At 39.4% G+C, this 26,640-nt stretch overlaps 1 protein-coding gene across 1 annotated transcript in view; it reads right to left on the bottom strand.

The window, feature by feature from the left end:
- The window catches only part of LOC102175896 (T-cell receptor-associated transmembrane adapter 1), a 46,375-nt gene that overhangs the window by 4,350 nt on the left and 15,385 nt on the right, over positions 1-26,640 (bottom strand). The window contains exons 2-5 of the mRNA XM_005674899.3: positions 22,915-23,025; positions 15,191-15,227; positions 6,225-6,286; positions 3,785-3,870 (exon numbers count right to left, since the gene is read on the bottom strand). Of these exons, the coding sequence (XP_005674956.2) occupies positions 3,785-3,870; positions 6,225-6,286; positions 15,191-15,227; positions 22,915-23,025 (296 nt within the window). The remainder of the gene's footprint in view (positions 1-3,784; positions 3,871-6,224; positions 6,287-15,190; positions 15,228-22,914; positions 23,026-26,640) is intronic.

Here is a 26,640-nt window from a genome sequence, read left to right as displayed (position 1 = left end):
CCAGTCAGTTTACAATGCTGTATCCCATCTCAGCACAGGAATAAGCATTCGACCCAGGCTGGAACCAATTAAACTACCCATCCTTCTGCCAACAGAAGCTGGGTCAAGAGTAGGCATATGACTTCAGCAGAGCCAGCTACATGGCCTTTTGGGGACTGAGTTACAGGTGCAGAAATAGAAAAGATATCTTTCCCTGGATTTGGGAGAAAGAAAATCTGGGTCTCCTGTGGCTTTGCCAGCCTCAATGGAAGAGCCTGTTGGTAACAGAAGAGAATAAAGTCAGTAACAAAGAAGTTGACTTATTGGAAAAGACTCTGATGCTGGGAGGGATTGAGGGCAGGAGGAAAAGGGACGACAGAGGATGAGATGGCTGGATGGCAACACTGATTCGATGGACGTGAGTTTGAGTGAACTCCGGGAGTTGGTGATGGACAGGCAGGCCTGGCGTGCTGCAATTCATGGGGTTGCAAAGAGTAAGACACAACTGAGTGACTGAACTGAACTGAACTGAACTGAACAAAGAACTAGGGAGAAGAAATGGAGGAGCCCTCATATTTAATCATTTCAAAAATAAGATACCCTCATATCTCAGTTAAATGAGCCAGTGATTTCCCTTTTATGATATAGCTTGAATTGAGTTTTTATACTTATTACTGAAAGTATTCCAAATGTTTTTCTGGTCCACAACTGGTCAACATTTATCAAGTCCTGCAGAGTTCAATGAATGTGAATCTTGAGAAAAGACCACAAATTGTACGTGTAATGGTCATTTGTGATTTACCAAGTATTGTTTCAGTTGAATAGATGGGTGGAAAATACACGTGCATTGCATGCTCATGCATGTTCAGTTGTGTCTGACTCTTTGCAACCCCATGGATTATAGTCCACCAGGCTCCCCGTGCATGGAATTTTCCAGGCAAGAATACTGGAGTGAATCACCATTTCATCCTCCAGGGGATCTTCCTGACCCAGGGATCAAACCTGTGTCTCCTGTCTCCTGCATTGGCAGGCGAATTCTTTACCACTGAGTCACTTGGGAGGCCCAGGAAATATATAGGCAGGGATAAAAAATATATGTATCTGTGAATATAAACAGAAATTGGAGAAAAGTAAAAACCAGTTTAGGAATTAGAGACAAAAACAGGTTGAAGTAAAAGTTTTGTTGTTTTGTGTTTTTAAATATTGCAGAGATTTGGGTATATTTGTAAGTCAATAATACTTCATTCATTTAAAGAAATGGAGGCAAATAAATTGAAGGTGCAAGATCTTGAAAGAAGTAGAAGAAATAGTCAAGAGCCCAAGTAGGACTATTGGCTTTGGAAAGGGGAGAGGATGCTTCTGACATGGAGGGAAAGGAGGGATGGGTGAGGTTTTGATGTGAGGATAAGAGAAAAATAAGTTCACATTCATGTCCCTAAAATTTTTTAGGGGACTCTCATGAACCCATTTTGTCACTAAGTTTCCCAGTCAACTCTTCCTTGTTAATAGCAGACTTAGAGACTGAAATTGCAACTTTTGAACTGTACACATCATTTTCAAAGGACAAGGAGCTTTTTCCTGTTTCCAATATTTGATCCATCAAGCTTTTTTTGCATTGCATTATGGATTCTTCACACTTTTGTAACTGAACAAAGTAACTGAGTACCATGGTAGCTAACTGGGCAGTGTTTTCATGATAATTGTCATTGTGACCCCATGGACTATATAGTTCATAGAATTCTCCAGGCCAGAATACTGGAGTGGGTAGCTGTTCCCGTCTCCAGGGGATCTTCCCAATCCAGGGATCGAACCCAGGTCTCCCACATTGCAGGTGGATTCATTACTAGCTGAGCCAGCAGGGAAGCCCAAGAATACTGGAGTGGGTAGCCTATTCCTTCTCTAGCTGAAATCTCCACCCAGGAATTGAACCACTGTCTCCTGCATTGCATACAGATTCTTTACCAACTGAGCTTCTAGGGAAGCCCTCTAATAAAATGGAATTGAGCAAATATAAGGAGATTGCTTCTGGTGGGATAAATTAGGAAATTGGGATTGATCTATACACACTGCTTACTATATGTAAAATAGATAGCTAATAAGAACCTACTGTATAGCACAGGGAACTCAACCCAATACTCTGTAATGACCCATATGGGAATAGAATCTATAAAAGAGTGAATATACATATATAGCCGATTCACTTTGATGTACACCTGAAACAAACACAGCATTGTAAATCAACTATACTCCAATAAAAATTAATTTAAAAGTAGAGATTACTTCTAATTTGTGCAATTAAATTTGTGAGAAGGATAAAGACTAATTCCCTTAGAAGTGTCTTTAAATATATAATTTATAAAATAACAGATTTTAATGACACTTTAAGGCTCTGCACAATTTGCTCTTGAGTATAAACCAGATGCAGTATAAATAAGGCTGACCTATTTAATTTACATATATTAAACAGCAACTTCTATTCAAACAGCAACAGAAGTCTCAGTTCTATTATAACTAAGGTGCTGTGGATCACTGCATTTCCGGTGGTATAGTTATATTTTAACCTTTCTCAAGAGGTTTTCTTTTTATTATCATGAATTTTGCAAATCATATTATAACAAGCAGTTTTTTCATATCTTTTATCTAAAATACATTTAACAATTAATTGAATGTCACATGGCAGATTTGCCCATGAGAGAGTTACTTTACATTCTGCTTAAATCTCACCACATCTTGTTTTCATTAAAAAATTTTTAAGAATTTGATTTTTAGAAGGCTCCTATAAAGAAAAAGGAAATTCTATCTTAATGGGAAGTTTCCAAGTTTTGACCCATTATTGGGAGGAAAATGTTTTCTGTCAAGTGAGATTAACTTTGGATTCTGTTTCCCTACTTGGTTTCTGAGTCTCCAGGGCAAGTTTTATATCATCTCTGTCAAATGGGAATAATCATACTGCCTCCCTCATAGGAATCTAAAATGCTAATACCTATAAAGCACATAAGACAAGTCTGATGTATAACGAGTACATAGGAAACGCTGGCCCTATGCCTGTTTCTAGGAAATAGCATGAAAGCACATTAAAAAAAGGGATGCGATAGGGAAAGAGAAGAAATAACCATTATAACTGAAATTTATAACACTTCAACCACAAATACGCTAAGAACTGTGAACAGTAGTGCTATGTCTGAGGAGGCTGAACTGATGTGGGTAGGAAAAGTATAAACTACTCATTTCTTCTTGGGTTTTTCTATTTCTGCTTATGCTTTAGTCCTGCCTATCCCCAAAAAGCCGTGTGTAAATCTTGCCATAAGACAATAGCCATGCAGCTTGCATTAAATTTACACTCATTTTCCTTATAAAACAGAAGTATGTTCTTTTATAGTTAATTTCTTTTCACTAAGATCTTTCTCTCCCCATTCACCATCCATTCCTGACATGTAGGTCTTCTGAGCATTCGGTATGTGTCACTTTTTATAATTATTTCTTTGATACATGTAACTTTTTTTTGCTCTGAAAGAAAAAAAGCTTAATTATTTAGAAAGAGAATCCACTTTTCCCTTGAAATCTACTGCGTTTGTAGTTGTACACAATTTTGACTCTTTAAGTGTGGCTCTGAAAACTATTTATTTGCCTTCTGAGTTTTTCATTACAGCTTAGGTGCTAGAATTTGACAGCAGTTCAGAATGCAAAATTTCTAACAGGCTGCTTCTGATGTTTATCAGAATATGCTGCCTTTATGCTCTTGAAACAGGGAGATGTGCCATGACCCAGGCTGCATCTGGCCCTTGATACAGGAAATAAAACTTACCTGCGAAGGTGGGGCGTCTTGCAGTTTGTTCACAGATCTGTCTGGTCGTGCTTTCATCTGTTCATAGCAGTTTTCATCCACTGGTTCTGGGGAGTTGAAAAGAGGTTTACAATGGGAAAATTTAAAAATGCTGGCACAAATCGTAATACATGACCCAAACAACACTTAGCTATAAATGTGAAACCCTTGGGAGTCACTTGATTAGTCTATTTTTGTGGCAGTGCAAAGGTAAGGAGGTACAAACTGCTCTCTACAGATCAGACTGTGGAGAAGCCTGTTGCCCCACAGTATTAATATCTAGACAAAAGATGGTCACTTGGCTATTATTCTTTTTATACCATTGCAGGACATGACAGTCTCTGCTCAAACTACCATTTATATGTTACAGAGATCCTATGAGTTAAAGGCTTGCCTGCGCCCTTCTATTTAAGTATGATTACAAATGGTACAGGTGGCATAAAGCACGGAGCACATATATTGATGACCAAAATTTGGTAATTTTTTCCATAAGAAAGATATTTTACTCAGAGGCCTTTTTAACCCTACACTATTTTTGAAAAAATATATTTTAGATTATGTTTGTTGTCCCACATATCAGTGACAGGACAGTTCATCCAGGCTGTTTTGAGGGGTATGCAGTGGGGAATATAAGGCTGATACTAAGTTGTTGGGGAGGTTTGGCCATGTCCACCAGCCAGCAGGCATGAACCTATTTCCTTCTGTGGGGGATGCTTACTGAGTCATCCATACCTTTCTTTCCCCAGATACTCTATGTAAAAGGGAGAGGAAGGAGAGCTAATGACTTGTAGGATGGAGAGTAACGCTGAAGAAATGTTGATTGCACCAATTTGACCCCATAGATGAAAAGATGTGTTTATAATACAAGGTACTTTGTAATGCTCCAACCCTTTCTGATAAGCAGTGTAGAGAACTGGCCCATAATGTTTCTCAAAGCGTAAACCATGGGAAATATGCATTAGAATCACCCAGGAAGCTTGTTAAATAGGAGGTTCCTAAGTCCTACTGTGGAATTACTAAGTCAGAATGCACCTGTGCTCACTGCTCATGAAGCCTGCAGATATGGTAGGCTTTGAGCTACCAGGACACAAAAGAAATAAAATCTTCAAATAGTATAAGTGGGCACCACAATTCTGCAAAGGGAAACAGGAAGAAAAATTCTTTAATAGTCTATTCCTGAAAAATAGTTTTGATTCCGCAGAGAGCAGAGGATTAAAGGATGCTTTACAATGGTGGCAGAGGGTGGGGAGAGACAAAGATTATTTAAATTCTTGACTTCTATAAAATTCTCATGTGTTTAACTTTAGGAGATTTCATACTGTCTTGATATACAGATATTCAGATAAATGTAATTCATTACTGGGAATCTGTTTGAGACATCAGTCAACAGGAGTTAACCCCACCTACCCACTCCAGTACTCCTGCCTGGAAAATCCCATGGACGGAGGAGCCTGCGGGGCTGCAGTCCATGGGGTCGCTGAGGGTCGGACACGACTGAGTGACTTCACTTTCACTTTTCACTTTCACTTTTCACTTTCATGCATTGGAGAAGGAAATGGCAACCCACTCCAGTGTTCTTGCCTGGAGAATCCCAGGGACAGGGTAGCCTGGTGGGCTGCAGTCTATGGGGTCACGCAGAGTTGGACATGACTGAAGTGACTTAGCAGCAGCAGCAACCCACCCTCCACCAATCATGAATTAAGTGCTTACAGGGCAGGGATAGAAATAATTGGTAGCCCTTGTCTGACGGCTTCTCTCATCAGAGGGCTGGGATCAGATCACAGCTGCTTGTTTTGAAACATTTAGGGGTTTTTTAGTTGTGGGGGAGTAGAACGTTTCAAGGAATAAAGGATGCTGGGAATTGAAGAGTACTTATTACAAAAGAACAAAAAGTGTGTAACCCATCACTCATTGATGGTTTGGCTCTTCTCTTTCCCTGCTTTGTCATCAGTGTAACCCTATATTCGCTACTTTAAAAGAACCAGTTAAAACAAAGGAAACCAGAGAATCTGTTCTTTTAGCCAAATTATTCACTGTAGATACACTTTTGTATACAGAGCATAAAGCACTGTTCCCCTGGGCAATCTTCTGTTCTAGAAATAGCTTTATTTCATAGAAATCTGTGTGTGTCAGAATTCATGGTAATTGAGTCTTCCGGTATTCTCACTACAAACTAGAGTGAAATAAAGAGAATATAGCAAAACAGGATGTTGATTCACACTGAATGTTGCAATACAACTTACAATACGCAGCTTTGAAAATACGTAATAAATGATCTGCTAAATATACTCGAATGTATGGTTACCATTGAAATATTTAAATATGATTGTGACAAAAAATAAGCTACCTCAAATTATTTGTGGAATTATGTGGGGGTAATTGATTTATAGGTAAATTTAATTTTTGGAAAAATAAAACTTACCTAAGGCCACATTATCTACGTTACCATAAATTGGTGTGTCTTCGAGATCATACTCATCTTCCCTATAAGAAGGAAATAATTTGCCTTGTTAGAATCTACATAGTTCATATCTAATTTCTCAGGTATTTTCAGTATTGAGTAAATTATTGCACATTCTTATCCAGCCTTGACCACCCAAGGTAGATATGCAAGTGAGTCAGTAAATACAAGTGTGCATGCATGTGCGTATGTATGAATTTGAAAAGTATATTCTGGATCTTCTGTTAGTAAATAATAGCAAATACTTATTTAACATTTACTGTGTGTCAGGAGTTACTTGAAGTGCATTATATATATTCATTCTTTTATATTTCTCACAATAATTTAACCAGACAGGCACTATAGCATTCCCACCTTATAGATGAGGAACCTGAGGCACAGATTGGTTATATAATATGCTGAAGGTCACAGAATCAGAAAATGGCAGAGCCAGGACTAGAACCTAGATTATCTGTGCACTAAACAAAATCACTGCAGATGGTGACTGCAGCCATGCAATTAAAAGACGCTTACTCCTTGGAAGAAAAGTTATGACCAACCTAGATAGCATATTCAAAAGCAGAAATATTACTTTGCCAACAAAGGTCTGTCTAGTCAAGGCTATGGTTTTTCCTGTGGTCATGCATGGGTGTGAGTGTTGGACTGTGAAGAAAGCTGAGCGCCGAAGAATTGATGCTTTTGAACTGTGGTGTTGGAGAAGACTCTTGAGAGTCCCTTGAACTGCAACGAGATCCAACCAGTCCATCCTAAAGGAGATCAGTCCTGGGTGTTCATTGGAAGGAATGATGCTAAAGCTGAAACTCCAGTACTTTGGCCACCTCATGTGAAGAGTTGACTCATTGGAAAAGACCCTGATGCTGGGAGGGATTGGGGGCAGGAGGAGAAGGGGACGACAGAGGATGAGATGGCTGGATGGCATCACGGACTCGATGGACGTGAGTCTGAGTGAACTCCGGGAGTTGGTGATGGACAGAGAGGCCTGGCGTGCTGCGATTCATGGGGTCGCAAAGAGTTGGACACGACTGAGTGACTGAACTGAACTGAACTGAAACTATACACTGTACTTCCTGTTTGCTTGCTAAGAATATCACTCCGACCCTAACACTGTTTACTAAATATAGAGTGATTAAAAAATAAGAGGCCAGAGAAATATTGTAGACTTAGGCTGGCAGATGCAATAAAATGATTGATTACCTATTACATCCAAATACTGTGCTGTTTTACATACATTATATAAAAAACCCAGGGAAATTCTACAGAAATATTATTTCCCACTTTTCAGATAGATTAACATATTTTCCCTAACCTTATGTGTAATATCAGCAATAAATAGCAAACGTCAAAGCTTCTCTTTATGCCGGTGCTCATTCAACCCTCAGGACAACCCTACGGGATTCATTTATCAAAACTCCCCCTTTGTGCACATAAGGAATTTTCAAGCTATAGAGGCAAATTGCCAAAAGACACATAGTAACTGACAGTGCTAGGATTGTAATGCAAGTCTGGCCCTAAAGTTCTAAATATTATTTGCTCTTGATGTCTAATTAAATTTCCTTATTGCTTCATCTGAATAATCCTATTAGGATTACAGTAGACTACTATTGTCGCAGGCAGTGACAAGGGCCCTGGTGACCAGCTTTCACAATAGCAGGCTGGCAACAGAAGAACATTTTAGGCAGTGAGTGGCATTTCATAAAATAGCAGCAACTGCTTTAACTTTGAGATTATATATCACCAAGAGCTGGAGGGATTTGCATCAAAAGGAAAAGCTCTAATCACAAGGCATAACACCTATATTAGTCCCATGCTTCTGAAAGAAGACAGTATACTTAAATATCAAGAATGTATCCTTAAAAAAAGATCAAATGATACCTGTATGATATTATTTGAAAAGTCCAGTTGCTGGTATGTATTTGCCTTATTTGATAACAAAGAAACTTGTCCATACCCTTTCTGTCTATTGGTAATTCACTACAGCTTAATATCAGGATACAAAGTTAAGTCCCTGCTAATGGTTTTTCTCTGGCTATGCAGAGAATAAAATAGCAAAAGGTGAGGAATTTTTAATAAGACAATCCATCCATTTTCCCAGCACACATGAATAGCAGATACAACCTGCAAATGATAAATCATGTCCAAAAAATGAACATCATTTCATTCCCTATGAAGAAAATAGGATGTGATTTATAATGCAGTGGCCTGTGTCTGCAGGCAGGTCTCAAATGATTAATCATCACAAATAATCTATTATAAAGAAGCAGTCTAACCAACAAATTAATAAATATATTTTTACTTGGCAATGCCAAATAGCTCCAGCCTATTGCAAATATCTAATAAACTTCAAGCACAAATGTTTGGCAGTGTTTATGTTGAAGACATTACTATTTAGAGTAAATTAATAAATATGCCCAGAGGCTAGTGCACCTCTGAGTTTTGGGCCAGATCAGGTTCTCTATTGTTCTCAACATGTCTGAAATGATCCTCTAACCAATTAGCACATTTACTGACACATCAAAATTTAAAACAATATTGTGATTGTGTTGTTCAGTCACTGAGTCATGCCCAGCTCTTTGTAACACCATGGACTGAAGCATGCCAGGCTTTCCTCTCCTTCACCATCTCCCAGAGTTTGCTCAAACTCATGTCCATTGAGTCAGTGATCAACCATCTCATCCAACCATCCAACCATCTCATCCTCTGCTGCCCTCTTCTTTTGCTTTCAATCTACATCTTTACGGTTCAGATTTTCCACTTTCACATAAATTTTCTCTAGTCTCTATTTTTAAAGTTCTTATTCATATTTTATCATTTTTATTGTGAAGTCCTTTTAAAGAAAATGCCTCTTACTTTATTATTTAAGATTAAATAAGTGAGTTCAATTTTTTTTTAAATCATTACTTTTGCCTGGATGACTTTGAACATAAATTCCTGAAGTTTAAATTTCCTGATTTAAAAAACAGAAATATTAAATTATTCCCTATGTTGTTCTTTTCAGCTTCCAAATTCTAAGACATAAATGCGGGTTTCAACATCCAAATAAAAATGAAAAACACTTCTGGAAAACTAAATAAAACTATTTTAAGGGTCTGGAAAGTTGAAAGGTTGAGCAAAGAGTAAGCTTAGGGGTCTGTCAGACATTGGTTTTGCTTAACTTTATTTGTTTAATAGATATTTATTTAAAAGACTTCCCTGGTGGCTCAGATGGTAAAGCGTCTGCCTACAATGTGGGAGACCTAGGTTCAATCCTTGGGTCAGGAAGATCCCCTAGAAAAGGAAATGGCAACCCACTCCAGTACTCTTGCCTGGAAAATCCCATGGATGGAGGTCCTGCTAGGCTACAGGCCATGGGGTCGCAAAGAGTCGAACATGACTGAGTGACTTCGCTTTTTCTGAATAGGCAGGTAAAAGTTTGGGCTTTGCCCAGTGTATAAATGTTACTTAAAGCCATGAGAGAGGATGCAATTACTAATGACATGAGTGTAGATAGAGAAGAGGTTCACTAGATGAGCCCTGGGAACTCTGTCATCTATGGTTCAGGAGCCAGCAAAGGAAAAGGAGCTCCAGGTAATTGAGGAGGAAAGCTAAAATGGAGGTGGGCCTCAGAGCCTGGATGAGCAAGTGTCTCAAAATTGGCACTAGTGGTAAACCTGCCTGTCAGAGCAGGAGACCTAAGAGGTGTGGGTTCAATCCCTGGGTCGGGAAGATCCCCTAGAGGAGGGCATGGCAACTCTCTCCAGTTTTCTTGCCTGGAGAATCGCATGGACAGAGGAGCCTGGTGGGCTCCAGTCCATAGAGTCGCACAGAATCAGACATGACTAAAGCAACTTAGCACGCACACAAGAAGGAGAGAATGACAATGTGTCATGCTGCAGATGGATCACAGGGGAGACTAAGATTTGCCACACATATTTCACTGGTGACCCTGACAAGAGCTGAATCAGTGGATTATTGAGGACAGAGAATTGAATAGAGTAGATTCAAGAAAGAAGAGGAAGAGAAGCTAGCAAATATGGACAGAATGTACATGGAACTTCCAAGTTTTCCTGTAAAGAGTACAGAACAATGAAGAGGTGACTGCACGCAACCTGCTATAAAGAGGGTCTTTCTTTTCTTAAAGATGTAAGATGTTACTGTCTCTTTATATACTGATGGGAATCAGACCAAAGAGACCAAAAAAAAAAAAAAAATGATGCAAGAGAGAAAAGGGGAAGTTGCTGCAGCAATGTATTCCTCTGTATATCCTCAATAAATTTTTACTTTGATAGGGACTGTACCATGAGTATAGGTTTCCTGAACTTGGCATGAGTAAACATCAAAGATAGACACTTGATCCAGGAGAAAAACATAAACCCTAGCAATTTTTGTATGGCTAGGGTTAGCTAAGAACCAGTAGTGTTTCCTATGAGGAGATATTTTAATAGGGTCTCAGAGATATGACATCTAATACTAAATTTTTATTTTGATCAGTGTTCAAGTGCTCTTCTAATAATGCCCACTTTTTATTTTAGATAAAGTCAAACAGAAGCCTGTATTGCCAATGCTTTGGAGCACTTAAAGGACACTTAAAAAGTGTTTTTGTTTTTTTTTTTCTCAAAGTTTGAGAGAAGGGAGGCTGGAAAGTTCTGCTATCTTGAAGAACTGTAAAGAGATGGGAAAGAAACCTAGAGCAGTGACATAGAGCTAGGCATGCCCCAAAGACAATCAAGAATGAGCTTTTTGAAACCTGTAAGTCCATTTTGGGAGATTCTCACAAAGATTTGGGCAAGGGACGGGACTTCTTGCATTCACACAGAATTGGAGTTTGGATTATGGTTACTTGTACATTAAAACAAACAGAAGGCTGGAGAACATGGAGATGTTTGGGTTCCAAATGCAGCAGTGGTCATAGCGAGGGCCTATTCTGTGTATCTACTTGGAAATCTGATGCTAGGGAAGGCTACCCAAGAGTTCCACTATCATTAGGATGTTCAACCCGGGGAACAGGTGGAGACGACAGCTGAGACTAAAGTCTGTTCCAGGGCACCAGGTCAGTATATTCAGCAAAGAGGGGAAGTGAAGCGGGGTCCTCAACCTGCAGAGCTCTAGAAATCCAAGAGATCATTTTAGGTAGAAGAATAACTGAGATGAGATACGTTTTGTGATAAAAGCACCTTTCAGTGCCATGCAGGAGGAGACCATGCAAAAGTTGCTGGAAATTTGTTCTTAGTCCTTGAGAGAGACTCTGAAAACTGAGCTATAATAAGCTTAATGTAAATCTGAACTGCTTTCCTAATTACCTGAACTGCTTTCTTTAATTAAGAGGTAAATATGCTTTTGAACTGTGGTGTTGGAGAAGACTCTTGACAGTCCCTTGGACTGCAAGGAGATCCAACCAGTCCATTCTGAAGGAGATCAGCCCTGGGATTTCTTTGGAAGGAATGATGCTAAAGCTGAAACTCCAGTACTTTGGCCACCTCATATGAAGAGTTGACTCATTGGAAAAGACTCTGATGCTGGGAGGGATTGAGGGCAGGAGGAGAAGGGGACGACCGAGGATGAGATGACTGAATGGCACCACTGACTTGATGGACGTGAATCTGAGTGAACTCTGGGAGTTGGTGATGGACAGGGAGGCCTGGCGTGCTGCGATTCATGGGGTCGCAAAGAGTCGGACACAACTGAGCGACTGAACTGAACTGATATGAATAATCCAAATGGGTGAGTATTTTCTTAGACCTTAATTTAGACCTATAAAGTAGTCAGCTTCTTTTTTTTAACCAGCTACTCTCTGTAAGTGTAGTATTATGTTATGATTCAACTTTAGAAATGCTCATTTCCGCAAGATTACAAACCTAGTAATTGCAAGAGTTGATTAAAATCCAGAATTGTTTGGATCTCAAACCCATGTTATTCTCACTGCATTATCCCGTTAACACAGATCATAAGATAAGAATTGTGCAGAATTATGTTTAAAGGAAAAATAAAGTACCCTGGGATAAATAACAGGAAGCAGGTATTTAACTTTCTATTAGATGTAGACACTTTCCTGTCCTTTAAGTGATCATGTTCCTGACTTACTAATGCAGGAGCAGAAGATCAGAGAGGCAAATTTCTTTCCTCTCCAGCATAGCTTCCCACCTAAACCAGTGCTGAGAAGGAGCAGGGAGAGAGGCAGCAGGGAACCCAGGGTGGGGTGAGCTTGCCTCCCTTCTCCTGGCCTCAGACCATGTAAGGAACTGTGGAAACATCCACGATTCTAGCCCTACCTAAGAAAGATACCTACCTAAGTCCTACCTAAGAAAAGTCAGTCCTACCTAAGAGCCTCTTGATGAAAATCAAAGAGGAGAGTGAAAAAGTTGGCTTAAAACTCAACATTCAGAAAATTAAGATCATGGCATCTGGTCCCATCACCTCATGGCAAACAGATGGGGAAGCAATGGGAACAGTGACAGCCTTTATTTTGGGGGGCTCCAAAATCACTCTACATGATGACTACAGCCATGAAATTAAGACACTTGCTCCTTGGAAGAAAAGTTATGACCAACCTAGACAGCATATTAAAAAGCAGAGACATTACTTTGTCAACAAAGGTCTGTCTAGTCAAAGCTATGGTTTTTTCAGTAGTCACGTATGGATGTGAGACTTGGACTATAAAGAGAGCTGAGGGTCACAGAAATGATGCTTCTGAACTGTGGTATTGGAGAAGACTGTTGAGAGTCCCTTGGACTGCAAGGAGATCCAACCAGTCCATCCTAAAGGAAACCAGTCCTGCATATTCATTGGAAGGATTGATGCTGAAGCTGAAATTCCAATACTTTGGCCACCTGATGTGAAGAACTGACTCATTGGAGAAGACCCTGATTGATGCTGGGAAAGACTGAAGGCGGGAGGAGAAGGGGGCAGAGGATAAGATGATTGGATGGCATCACCAACTCAATGGGCATGAGTCTGAACAAGCTCTGGGTGTTGGTGAGGGACAGGGAAGCCAGGCGTGTTACAGTCCGTGGGGTCGCAAAGAGTCAGACATGACTGAGCAACTGAACTGAAAGAAAGATAGCCCTTATTTCCACTTGCTGTTTTAATATAATATTAAAGACAGGAGACAGTTCATTTGTTTTTTGTTTTTTCCCTGAAGCCTCCATGCTCTCCTATAAAGGTGACTTTGGCTTCCGAACTACATAATCAGAGAAATAGACAAGCTGTGAAGTATATACATAAACTTGTGAATTAATAAGATAGCCTCTTTATAGATACAATCTGCATTGTATATTCAAATTCTGCCCAAATGGAGATTTATTACAGTTGATAACAGATTATTAAATCCTTTTTGGAGGGATCCGCATCTTTTCATCTTTGTATCTCTATTGTCTAACAAACGCTTATTTGTTAAATGAATATTTATTGAAAGAATGAATGTTATAAAAGAATCAGCCTTTTTTCTGAATTTTCCCTGCAGCCAAGAGCTTGCTTGTTTTGAGATGGGTATTTTACCAATTTTCCTTTCTGATTTCTTATCATCCTAATTCAAAAACCACCAGTCCCGTCTTTGGTAGAATGATTGTATCATATTACTTTCTATAACAATGCATCTTAACTACCTTTCAAGTGAAGAGTATAAAATCAACTGTCAGATTAAGTTCTGCATGGCTATGTAGGATTCTTTTTGTCACATTTTTTTGTTGTAACTGAATCAGCAAATCACTCTTGATATGAACTAATGACTTAAATTATCTCATGTTGTAAAATGTAATGTTAAAAATAATCATGAAATATAAATTTTCTTTATTGTGTGGGTCTGCCTGTAGCCCAGATCTGAATCTTCCAGACATTTCCACAAGGAGAATAATTTTTTAAAGGACCTTTTTCAGTTCAGTTCAGTCGCTCAGTTGTGTCCGACTCTTTGCAACCCCATGAATCGCAGCACACCAGGCCTCCCTGTCCAACACCAACTCCCAGAGTTCACTCAGACTCACATCCATTGAGTCAGTGATGCCATCCAGCCATCTCATCCTCTGTCGTCCTCTTCTCCTCCTGCCCCTAATCCCTCCCAGCATCAGAGTCTTTTCCAGTGAGTCAACTCTTCGCATGAGGTAGCCAAAGTACTGGAGTTTCAGCTTTAGCATCATTCCTTCCAAAGAAATCCCAGGGCTAAGGACCTTTTCAGAGGACAATAAAAGTTTACAGTGTTACCCTATACCAGTGAGAAAGCTTTATGTTTTTGAAAGGCATTTTCAACCTTTCAGTTTACCATTTCAAAGAGGTCTTAAAGAATCCTCTAGAAAACTTTCTATATTTAGATTTTTTTGTCCCAAAAGAGAAATTTCCAATTTAATGATACACTTGGGTCAGAATATACTGTCTAAGAAAATGAAACTTCTTTACTGTGACATCATAAACCTTTTCTTAAAAAAGTATTGCACAAATTTATCTGTAACTTGCTTAATAAATATAAGAGATTAAGTTATGTTACATCTATAACTGTATATTATTTAGAGTTATTTATTGGCAATACCCTTAAAATGGCACAGCACAAAGCATTCTTGTGTATGTGCATACATATATTAAATTGTATTAGATATTGCCAGATTTCCTTCCACCTTGAATTCTTAAGAGCCACACAATTCTATATTTAATTATTCTACATTCTTACAGTCTGAACTGAATCATAATCTAGGATATCTTCTTCCAAAATTAATGAGGATTCTGTAGATACCAGATTAGTTTCATTTTGTCCTTCATCCAGCTCTCTCATTGACTCAGGGACAGTAAATAACTAGGGTAGATAATGTTATGACTATTAATCTTCAGATGGAAGTAAAAGTAATTAAAACTCATTTTTTGTTTTAACCCAAGTGAAACATTCCTAATTCAAACTTATAAAGCAATATAACACTAGTTACTTTCCATACTATTTGGGAATCATAATCCATGACTTATTTTCTACGTACCTGGGAAAGTAGTCGTCAGAGTATGCACATATTTTTTCTGAAAGATATTCAAAATAGACAAATTAAGAGAAAATTTGACATGTGTTAAACCTTTTAGAGCATGTTCTGAGAGGAGCTTAGTCTCAATGTCAGTTAACATTTTTAATCAAGCCACTTAACTCTCACTTAGGGGTAAAGATAACCTCTGATTTGGGCTAATCACATTCTCTCTTGGTAATCTGGAATGCAAACATAGTACAGCTTGGAAACCACACAGAGCTCAAGTGAGTAGCCACTTTATGCACGGAAAACACCAAGCTGAGACCAGGGGAACCCTGGGCCTGTCTATTCTGTGGTTCCAGTCTGTTGTGGGGCACAGCTGTACTTTTCTGCCTTCAGGTTCCACGAAACACCTCTGCTTCTTACTGACAAATTGCCCTCTTTGCTCTTGCAGATTTGAATAGGCTTTTCTTCCTTATCAAAAAACAAACAAACAAAAAAGTCCCTAGAAGACACTTCTATTTACTTATCTAATTATGGAGTGCTTTTCTTGGTGTGTGACAATCACATAAAAAAGGTGTTCAGGAACTTCCTTTGTTTATGATTCCATTTCATCCACATGGTACAAATAGAGAGGTAAGAAGAGAAAAGGGTTCTAGGAGAGGAAATTCAAAAAAGGTTGACAATGCGGTCTCTAATGTTAATCAAAACAGTAGAATAGCTTTTAAACAAAACAGTATGCCGGTCTGCAAAACCAAGCTGGACCAGAGATTTGATGTAAGATTATAAATTCAAGAAAAAATTATGTGTGAAATCTCAAAGTACCCACTGTTGAAAATCAGATGTGGTGGCTCAAAGGCAAACGAAAAGCAATATGTTTACTTTAAATTAGATATATATATTCAAAAATGGTAAAAGTTTCAAGAAAATTTTAGAAAGGCAATAACTGGCAGAAATTAAGAGAAATTCAGAGTTCAATTTTAATAATTAAGATAAAAATAAGCCTGTATTATATGATCATCAATAAAATTTCTTTTAACTGGATATATATATATATAATGTGATATTCATTATATTTTGATTGCATGTTATTAATCTGGCATTAAATCAAAATCAAAATCAAAATCTTACAAAGGCTGTCATATGAAAGTGAACCTAGTATTATCTATCTGACAGTGACTCAGAGACAACTGTATGTTGGTAGTAAACCAACTAACATTTCCAAATAATTGAACAAGTCACCAAACAACTACCAAAAGTATTTTTAGTTAGATTTATGTATGACAAAGTTATTATCTAGAGAGGTCATTAAATGTTAAAGAAATATTATTCAGTAATGTTTCAAATTATTAAAATCACCATTTGGAGGGTAAAATAGACATGCCACATGTCAATATATTTGGAAGAATTCTGTGAAAGACCAAATGTGGGAATTTTTTGCAAATCACAAACATCAAGCAGCTATGCGACCAGAAGTGGTGAATGTAACCTATTTGGGATGTGTCACAAATATGCTTCTTTAGCCCACAGTAAATGTCTTACCATGGACTGTATCAGAAAGATGTAGCTGTTTTCAACTACCTTCAGGTTAGTCTTGTGAATATGAATGTAACACGGATGCTGGGAGAAGCCCAGAGAAGTCTACTGCTGCACAGTACCCACAAGCTGGAAGCCCAACAAAATGAGAAAGCTTGAGAAAATGTGAATAAGTTCAATAAGCATAGGAATAAAAATTAGTTAATATGGACTAGAAAATTGTTAACTGGAAGATATAAAGTATGTATCGATTTCTTTTTATATGAAGTACATGTTTATACTCAGGTCATTATTATTCAAATTTGTCTGAAATTAAAGTGCACACACAAGAATTTAGTCAAACTGTAGCTTGATGTATTCAGGGTTAAGAATCAGAACTGGATTTGGGTACCAGCTCTTCAATGTATTTCATTGCAGAAGAAAAAGCAAATCATTGTAGAACTCATTCTTGATGTATCAGTAGGGTTAATAATGCCTATATCATGGAGTAGATGTGGGAGATAAATGAGGTAATTTATATAAAAACATTTTAGAAAATTACAAAGTTGGTTATCAATATTATACATTCTAAGTCCACATCCTGTAACAAGCCACATTTAATGAATTTGGGAAGTTTTCAGATTAAATGGATTAGCTAAAAAGTAGCTGATAGAATATAATTTAAATGCTATTTTGAAGACTTATAAATAAATCCTGATTTGAGATGAAATCTTCTTTTAGGAAGAAGATTGTCATCAACCGAGCAGTAAATTCAAAGAAAAGATTAAAACTAAACAAAAATAGTGATAGTACAAGGAAAAGAAATAAGTGTGGAGTAAAAATGTTTCTCCAGACTGACTAATACTTCGTAAAGATGATGTGGGTTTTCCAACTGGAGGTGTTTAGAGCATAAATGATGGTGCCTGGAAAATACACTGCTGTAATATGTAAGAAGGATAGCTCTCTAGAAGGAAAATGTAGTTCAGTGTATTAGCAGCAGAGAAAAGCAAAACAAAGATTTAGACCAAAAAGTTTTGTGTGAAAAAAGGAAAGAGAAAGGAAACTAAAACAGTGTGAAGAAGAAAATAAGTAATGGGTAAAGGGCTTGGTACATCAGAACGAATCATACTGAAGAAGCACCCTGAAAGGAAACATTAAAAGTTCAAGGTCACCATACCACACTACTCTTAAAATTTAGATGTATAATCTGAAGCGAGACCATTAGTACTTATGCCCTTTTAGTCTTACAATGCTTATCATAAGAAGTGTGATAGAATCTGATCTCTTTAAATAGGGGTACTACAATCAAAGGTTTAGAGGTTATAGCAAAGGAAAAAATCAGTAAGTTCAGACTCCTGAAAAGAGCTTGCCCTGTCATAAGTGTATTGGTTTATTTGAAAATAAATGACATGATTTAAAAGCTACTTAAACATTTCTGTTATATTTAATAAAACACATTTTTTATTTTATTATAAAGCAGGTATGTTTGCAAGGCTCAGTTTGAGAAAAGCTGGGTGAGTTTTCATAATCCTCTCCTGTGATTCAGATATAAACGCTGTGGTCAGGTTCATAGCTGAAAGGGTGCGAGCTGACATTTGCTTTTGTTTTCCCTTTTGTGGTGTTCACCCTTCCATGTGCAATACAGAACAATAAGAAACAAAGAGTACGTGGCTTAAACTCCATAATACAAATTTTATGATATGTCTTTAGTGTGAAATATGTGCCGTAATTTTCTAGCAAATAGGAGATACACTGATAGGACTTTGATGTATGAGCAAACCATACAGTTGTTTATCCTTCTCAAAACATAGAAGAAAGGTTAAAGAATATTTTTTAGGCTTAAAGGAGGAAAAAATGGATGCATTCCTATTAGAAAGAGAAATAAATGTGATCCTCCTAAAGAACATATTTGGACAAAGAATCACATAAAAATGAAAGATTTACTTGGGGGGAAGGGAGAACTCCATTTCAAAGCTTCTACGGAGCCCTGCCTGCTACAGAAAACATCAAGGAGAGGCTTATCTTGTCTATCTGATTGAATTTGTAGATACTGCATTGTTGCTGGAATAGAGATTTTCTTTTGCAAGCTATTTAATACAACCAGAAAAACTTATTCACTAACTGTTCACCAAGGTGGAGTCATATCTTCTTAGCTGCAAAGAATAGCACAAAGATGTAAAAATAAAAGTTACACAAGGCCAGATGTAGGAGCATTGTGTACACAGACCAAGGGACAGAAAAGCTGGCTAAATAGGATAGAATCACTGGTAGTCTGTCTGTCCAGGAGAAACAAGTCAGGGAGAGTCCTCAGGTTGACTGCCAAGGAATCAAACAATTTGCAGGACTAATCCCAAATCCACTTGGAATCTCTGAATAAGAAAGAAAGATAGTGTTCTTTGTTCATGTGAAGTGGAAAGGATGGTGATCATTAGTAATACCGCAGTGGTTGAGAATGGGCTACAGAGAGAAAAGGGGGAGATGGGATAAGAACATCCACAAACAGTGTTCCAAGGTTAATCTTAGATTTGCACACCAGTAAAGTGCAAGACCCAGGGTAATGTGCTCCTCCTGAAGAGTGAAGATCGAGGAAAGTCAAAACAGAAAGTCTTTTGTTTTTCCTGGGTCCATGAGCTCAAGGGTGAATCTGCCTATGACTCAACCCCTGCCCAAGCCCTGGTGGAAGAGGGTGGTACTATAATTTCTAGCAGATTGCAGGTCTAAGGGGTTGTGGAGCAGGTGTGGGAGAAAGAGTGTATCTGAGAATAGGAAGGTGCACATAATGGTGTGAGGTAACACCCATGTGTAAACTTGACCCTGTGCTGAAACTTGGGACTCCCCTTCTGAAAACCTCATCCTGCCCGGAGTAGCCAGACAGTCTGGACCTGGCTCAGACCTGGGGAGGGTGCAGAGTCCTTGGCTGGAAGCGATGGGGCACTGCTGCGTTGAGGAGCCTGAGCACCAGGGGCCTGTGGCAGGACTGGGATACTCTGGCATGGCTCCACTCCCCTCCCTCTAGGTGTCTGTTTCTCCCCATCCCCGGGGTCTCTCTTTCTCACCATCCTTAGAAAGGGAGATAAAGGGTCTGCAGCAGGGCAGCGCACTGGGCTCACATCTGCAAGCATAAAATCCCCAGGAAGGAATCGGTGTGGGTACAGAAGAGGGACACATTCCAGAAGTCTTTAGCTCTTTACTGCTCAAATAAATTAATTTGAGGCAGGTTGATATTTAGAAGGAATTCTACGAAGCCTACAGAAAATTCTCTAAAATGAACCTGTATGTGATTTGAACAAACTGTTATCACTAAAACTCAGGTTATTGTGCAGACATGTTAAATAAGAGACAGGGAAGGAATTGGGACGAAAGCTGGAGAGTTTGGGGATGGTGGGAGGGGTGACGAAGCCAGAGAAACGAATGTTCACTGAACAGAGGAACAGATAAAGAGATGTGGTACGCATATACAATGAAATATTACTCAGTCATGAAAAGGAATGAAATTAGGTCATTTGTAGAGATGTAGATGGACCTAATCCATCATACAGAATGAAGTAAGTCAGGAAGAGAACAATATCATATTAACATGTAATGTGGAAACTACAAAAATGGTACAGAAGAACCCATTTGTAGGGCAGGAATAGATATGCAGATAGAGAGAATGGATTTGTGGGCACAGGAGGGGAGGGAGAGGGTAGGAAGTACTGACAGAGTAGCATCGACATATCTGCACGTAGGAAGCTGCCTGTAGCACAGGGAGCTCAGCTCAGCGCTCTGTGTTGAACTAGAGGGATGGGAGGTCCAAGAGGGAGGGGATATATGTACACACATAAATGATTCTCACTCAGCTGGTAAAGAATCTGCCTGCAATGAGGGAGACCTGGCTTTGATCCCTGGGTTGGGAAGATCCCCTAGAGGAGGGCATAGCCACCCACTCCAGTATTCTTGCCTGGGGGATCCCTAAGGACAGAGGAGCCTGGCAGGCTACAATCCATGAGGTTACAAAGAGTCGGACATGATTGAGCGACTAAGCACAGCACAGCACATAGCCAATTCACTTCATTGCCCAGCAGAAACCAACACAACATTGTAAAGCAACTATACCCAAATAAAACAAGGGGTGACATGAAGCCATAGTAAAACTTTGGCAAACATTTGTGGAAGGAAGGACCAGAGCCACAGAACGGTGGCGTGGGCTGTGCCTTGTGCAGGACCCACCTAATAAATCCCCAGGACTGTGCTAAGGAGACTACGTACTTCTCACAGAACCCCACGGTCTAGATAGTATTTCCTACACTTTGGAGATAGAAAGTCTGAAACTCAGAAGTTACATTACTCTAACAAGATCTCTTAGGTAAATAGTAGCAGAGTCACCTTGATTTCAAAAGTCATGATTTTAAAAACAATTGAGGGAGCCAAAATTGATTTTTTAAAGTACATTAATGTAATTTACAATTGCCTGTTTTTTTAAAGTGCTCTTTCCCACTCTGCTGATTTTAGGCAAGAGTCATTTATAGCATGCCGGAGGTGATAAGGGATTGTGCAATTATAAGGGGAAAAAAGTCTGTCTTTTAAAAAACCTGCTTTTTTTTTTTTTTAAGTTTAGGCAACTGTCTTTTAACCATGGCCAACTAATCATCATAAACAACTGCCAAAAAAGTTTGTATGGTGGGAAAATGGTACGAATATCCAGTACTCTTTCCTGGAAAATCCCATGGACGGAGGAGCCTGGTAGGCTGCAGTCCATGGGGTCGCTAAGTCGGGCATGACTGAGCAACTTCACTTTCACTTTTCACTTTCATGCATCGGAGAAGGAAATGGCAACCCACTCCAGTGTTCTTGCCTGGAGAATCCCAGGGACAGGGGAGCCTGGTGGGCTGCTGTCTATAGGGTTGCACAGAGTAGGACACGACTGAAGCGACTTATCGGCAGCAGCAGCAGCATGCATTAATAAATTCCAACGCACAATCAAAAATAAGAACTGGAAAACCTATTCACATCGTGTTGTAACAGACAAGCACAGCCAAATACTATTGGGGCAGCAGTAATAGATCAGCAAAATTAGACCAGTTCTGATCTTATCATGTTAATGAAAAGTGATTCTACACATTGATATTCACCATAATTCAATGTAGCCATAGGGCTGAAATAAGGGACTACATGGTTGAAAGTGGGCTTCCCAGGTAGCTCTAGTGGTACAGAACCTGCCTGCCAATGCAGGAGACTCCCTGGAAACTGACCATGGTTCCAAATTAGCTTCATGTACTTTTTCTTGAACACATGTGTCTAACTCGATTTTGTTAACTTTGTTTTATTTATTTTCATCTGTTTAAAGAAACTGTATTTACATTTTCTGTTTATCACTTAAATGTCCCACTTCCAAGAGTTCTTTGGTTCTAGAATATTAAGAGCACTTAGAAATAGCTGAACCTTTATTCCTCCATCCACCCATCCTTGTATTCAACATACATACCTACGCTGAGTGTCTACTGTGTGCAAATGCTGCGCCACTTACTAGGCATCACCCTAATTCAATCATGGCCCAAGAGGGTGAAAGCCACATGGTTAAAACTTCTGCCCAGTTTATTGAAAAGAGAGGCTGTCGGTGGCTGACCCTGGGAGTGTTTGATAACAAGACTGTGGTTCAGTCTATCGCTTTTCCATTCCCTTCTGATCCTCCATTGAAGCCTGCTGCACTTTAGAGGCCCTGAATAATACTGAGAAGCTTGAGTAGACTTGAGTGGAAACTTAAAGAGCTAAAATTGGGACTCTGTTTACATTTCTAACATGAATATATGCTTAAGCAAACCCTCAGGGTAAAAATGGCATCCCACTCCAGTACTCTTGCCTGGAAAATCCCATGGATGGAGGAGCCTGGTGGGCTGCAGTCCATGGGGTCACTGAGAGTTGGACATGACTCAGTGACTCACTTTCACTTTTCACTTTCATGCATTGGAGAAGGAAATGGCAACCCACTCCAGTGTTCCTGCCTGGAGAATCCCAGGGATGGGGGAGCCTGGTGGGTTGCCGTCTATGGGGTCGCACAGAGTTAGACACGACTGAAGCGACTTAGCAGCAGCAGCAGCAGCAGCAGGGTGAAAAAAATGTATCAAATAGATTTTCTATAGATAAAAACATATTATGAATAACATTCTATAAAGTTATTTTATTCTACAGGTTTTCCAGTGACTCCATCTCCATTTAAGCAGATATCATATGGCTATTTCTCAATGTCTTACCTTGTCGCTGCTTTTCCACATAGTGGAAAATGTTGAAGATCAGCGATATAGTCAGAGCTAAGCCCAAGAAGGCTAGAATTGCCCAGACAGAAAAATGGCATTCACTGCTTCCTGCAAATAAAAGCAAACACATGCTTAGTAATACTAGCTTACTCATTTTTTTGGAACTGGGTATTCCCAAAATCAAAACAACTGTATTTTTTCAGAACGAAGGACGAATCCGTCAAGAAATAAGCTAGCATTTGTTAGTCTGCTGCTGCTGCTGCTGCTGCTGCTGCTAAGTCGCTTCAGTCGTGTCTTCCAACTCTGTGCGACCCCATAGACGACAGACCACCAGGCTCCCCTGTCCCTGGGATTCTCCAGGCAAGAACACTGGAGTGGGCTGCCATTTCCTTCTCCAATGCAGGAAAGTGAAAAGTGAAAGTGAAGTGGCTCAGTCGAGTCCGACTCTTAGCAGCTCCATGGACTGCAGCCCACCAGGCTCCTCCGTCCATGGGATTTTCCGGGCAAGAGTACTGGAGTGGGGTGCCACTGCCTTCTCTGATTTGTTAGTCTAGCTACTAAAGATTTGGTTCTAAATCAAGAACTTCAAATTATGCAGAATCATAATTGGCTACACTTATCCCCTTTTTTTAATCCTCTGTGTGTAGTCATACATGCTTTCATTTCTGTGGAGAATCACTTATTACCTTCTATTAATCCCAGTACTACAGGACGCTGTGTGTTGGGATAAAAACAATAATACTGGAATCAGAGTAACCCGTTTTGTCAAGACTAGTCAGAAGGAATTTTCTCATACTATTTGGAGCCCCAAGAAGAGGTAATGGTGGGTTGATTATGGTTCTCCTTCCCCTCTGCAAAGGTCTTTCTTTGTTCCTGAGCTATAAAGGGGGTTTTGTGAGATACTGATCATCAGCTCAGAGAAGGCAATGGCACCCAACTCCAGTACTCTTGCCTGAAAAATCCCATAGGCGGAGGAGCCTGGTAGGCTGCAGTCTATGGGGTCGCGAAGAGTCAGACACAACTGAGCGACTTCACTTTCACTTTCCACTTTCATGCATTGGAGAAGGAAATGGCAACCCATTCCAGTGTTCTTGCCTAGAGAAACCCGAGGACGAGACAGCCTGGTGAGCTGCCGTCTATGGGGTCACACAGAGTGGGACACGACTGAAGTGACTTAGCAGCAGCAGCAGCAGCAGCAGTGACCATCAGCTGCCCTGAGTTATTTACGTCAATGTTGACACATAGATGAGTGACTGCTAAGATAATTAGCCTAATTACAAATATATTATAAAATATAAATGTTATATTTACATACATGTATAAAATTCAACTAATTATCTTAGTTGTCATATACCCATGTGAATGCTGACCCCAGAAAAATAGCATGTGATTCTATAATACTACATATTTGTGTATTCACTCAATATCAGTTAGACATTTCTTCGTGCCAGGAACTATGCCCTATATTATGGAATCAACGGTAAAGAAAACAGAACCTTTGTCCTCAAGGAACTCTGTTTAGTTGGGGACATGACTGTGTAAACACATAATTAGAAATGCAGTGTAAAAAACAATTGCAATAGAGATTATGTTCCTTCATAGCTCCCACTCTCTTTCTCTCTGTGACTCCCTAGAGCATTTTAAGCGCTTTCAGAGAAATCCAAATACCATGATGTTAAACACAATAAACAGTAGAGGCAAAAACTTAATAGGAGGAAAATTAGTTCTACGCCCTTAACCTACCTTTAAACCATCAAATAAAGACTTCCTAGCACAAATGTTCTTTGTGTTGCTCTATTTCAGTTATTTTTTGTATCTCAGATTTGACATTTGAATTGTTTAATTTCCTTTAAATTATTGACCTTGCAGTGGTTGTTGAACTGCCTTCTGTGTATTTGAGTTGCTTTATTTATTTATCAGAATCATTTATTTTTAAATGAGCATAGTTAGGCATGCTGCTGCTGCTGCTGCTAAGTCGCTTCAATCGTATCTGATTCTGTGCAACCCCATAGACTGCAGCCCACCAAGCTCCTCCGTCCCTGGGAGGCTCCAGGCAAGGATACTGGAGTGGATTTTCATTTCCCTCTCCAATTCAGGCATGCATTCTAAGTTGTTTCAGTCGTGTCCAACTCTGTACGACCTCATAGACGGCAGCCCACCAGGCTCCTCTGTCCATGGGATTCTCCAGGCAAGAATACTGGAGTAGGTCGCCATTTCCTTCTCCAATAGTTAGGCATAGAGGTGATTAAATATATAAAATATATATTTCTGATATAGATGTACATATACATATAATTTGCATATCATTTATTCATCTATACATTGGTTTTGTTTGAACTCGTCTGGGGGTCTTTTTGCACATCAGAAACTCTGTCTACTAATGTCTGTTATCTCTTTAATTTTGTATTAATCAGATGCTCAAAATATTACAAGTCTCACAAAAGAGGGCCATTTCTGTCTTCTGTTCTGCTGTGCCAGACATATAGTACATATAGGATTTATAAAATCTTGTCAAGAATTAATAAATGGGAAAAGTTAACTGATAATGGTAGTGAAATGTGTGGCTTCATTTTCTTTATGGGAATTTTTATATTTCATAAAGTATAAGAAAACTGAGAAGACTTAAAGTCTTCTGCAATAGTTTAATAGAACTGCTGCTGCTGCTGCTAAGTCACTTCAGTCGTATCCAACTCTGTGCAACCCCATAGACGGCAGCCCACCAGGCACCCCTGTCCCTGGGATTCTCCAGGCAAGAACACTGGAGTGGGTTGCCATTGCCTTCTCCGGCCATTGTACCCTGCTGCTGCTGCTGCTAAGTTGCTTCAGTCGTGTTCGACTCTGTGCAACCCCATAGACGGCAGTCCACCAGGCTCCCCTGTCCCTGGGATTCTCCAGGCAAGAACACTGGAGTGGGTTGCCATTTCCTTCTCCAATGCATGAAAGTGAAAAGTGAAAGTGAAGTCGCTCAGTCGTGTCTGACTCTTTGAAACCTCATGGACTGCAGCCCACCAGTCTCCTCCGTCCATGGGATTTTCCAGGCAAGAGTACCAGAGTCGGGTGCCATTGCCTTCTCCTAGTCTTCTGCAAATTAATTTGGTTTAAAACACTGAGATTTGGAGGGGCCTAATTTATTCATCATGCACATAATACCATAAATATTTATAGAATTCTATAACATAGTAAATTATCTTAAATATATTAGAAATTCTAGTTATTTCATGATACTGCATATATTTTTAGAAGTGTTTGATTTTTATGTCTAATTTAAAAAAAACAAGTGCTTATTGAGTACAAATTTTTAAAAGTCTGACTATCAAAATATAGAATAACATTCAAGGTCCTCTATTAAAAAACAATGGAGAAGGAAATGGCAACCCATTCCAATATTCTTGCCTGGGAAATCTCATCGGCAGGGAAGCCTGGCAGGCTATAGTCCAGGAGGTCACAAAGAGGTGAACACGACTAAGCAAATGAACAGCTTTAAAACATAAACAGTGGGCCTCCAAGGTGGCGTTAGCTGTAAAGAACCTGCCTGCCAATGAAGGAGATATGAGATGTGGGTTCAATCCCTGGGTCAGGAGGATCCCCTGGAGTAGTAAATGGCAACCCACTCCAGTATTCTTGCCCGGAAGATTCCATGGATAGAGGAGCCTGTGGGCTACTGTCATGGGGTTGCCAACAGTCAGACATGACTGAGCACACATACATGAAGGACACTAATAC

Source organism: Capra hircus, chromosome 1 (assembly GCF_001704415.2).
Source record: "Capra hircus breed San Clemente chromosome 1, ASM170441v1, whole genome shotgun sequence".
In the NCBI taxonomy this organism is placed as follows: domain Eukaryota; kingdom Metazoa; phylum Chordata; class Mammalia; order Artiodactyla; family Bovidae; genus Capra; species Capra hircus.
The sequence above is the reverse complement of the archived record's forward strand: the minus strand, read 5'-3'. Positions and strand labels throughout refer to the sequence as shown.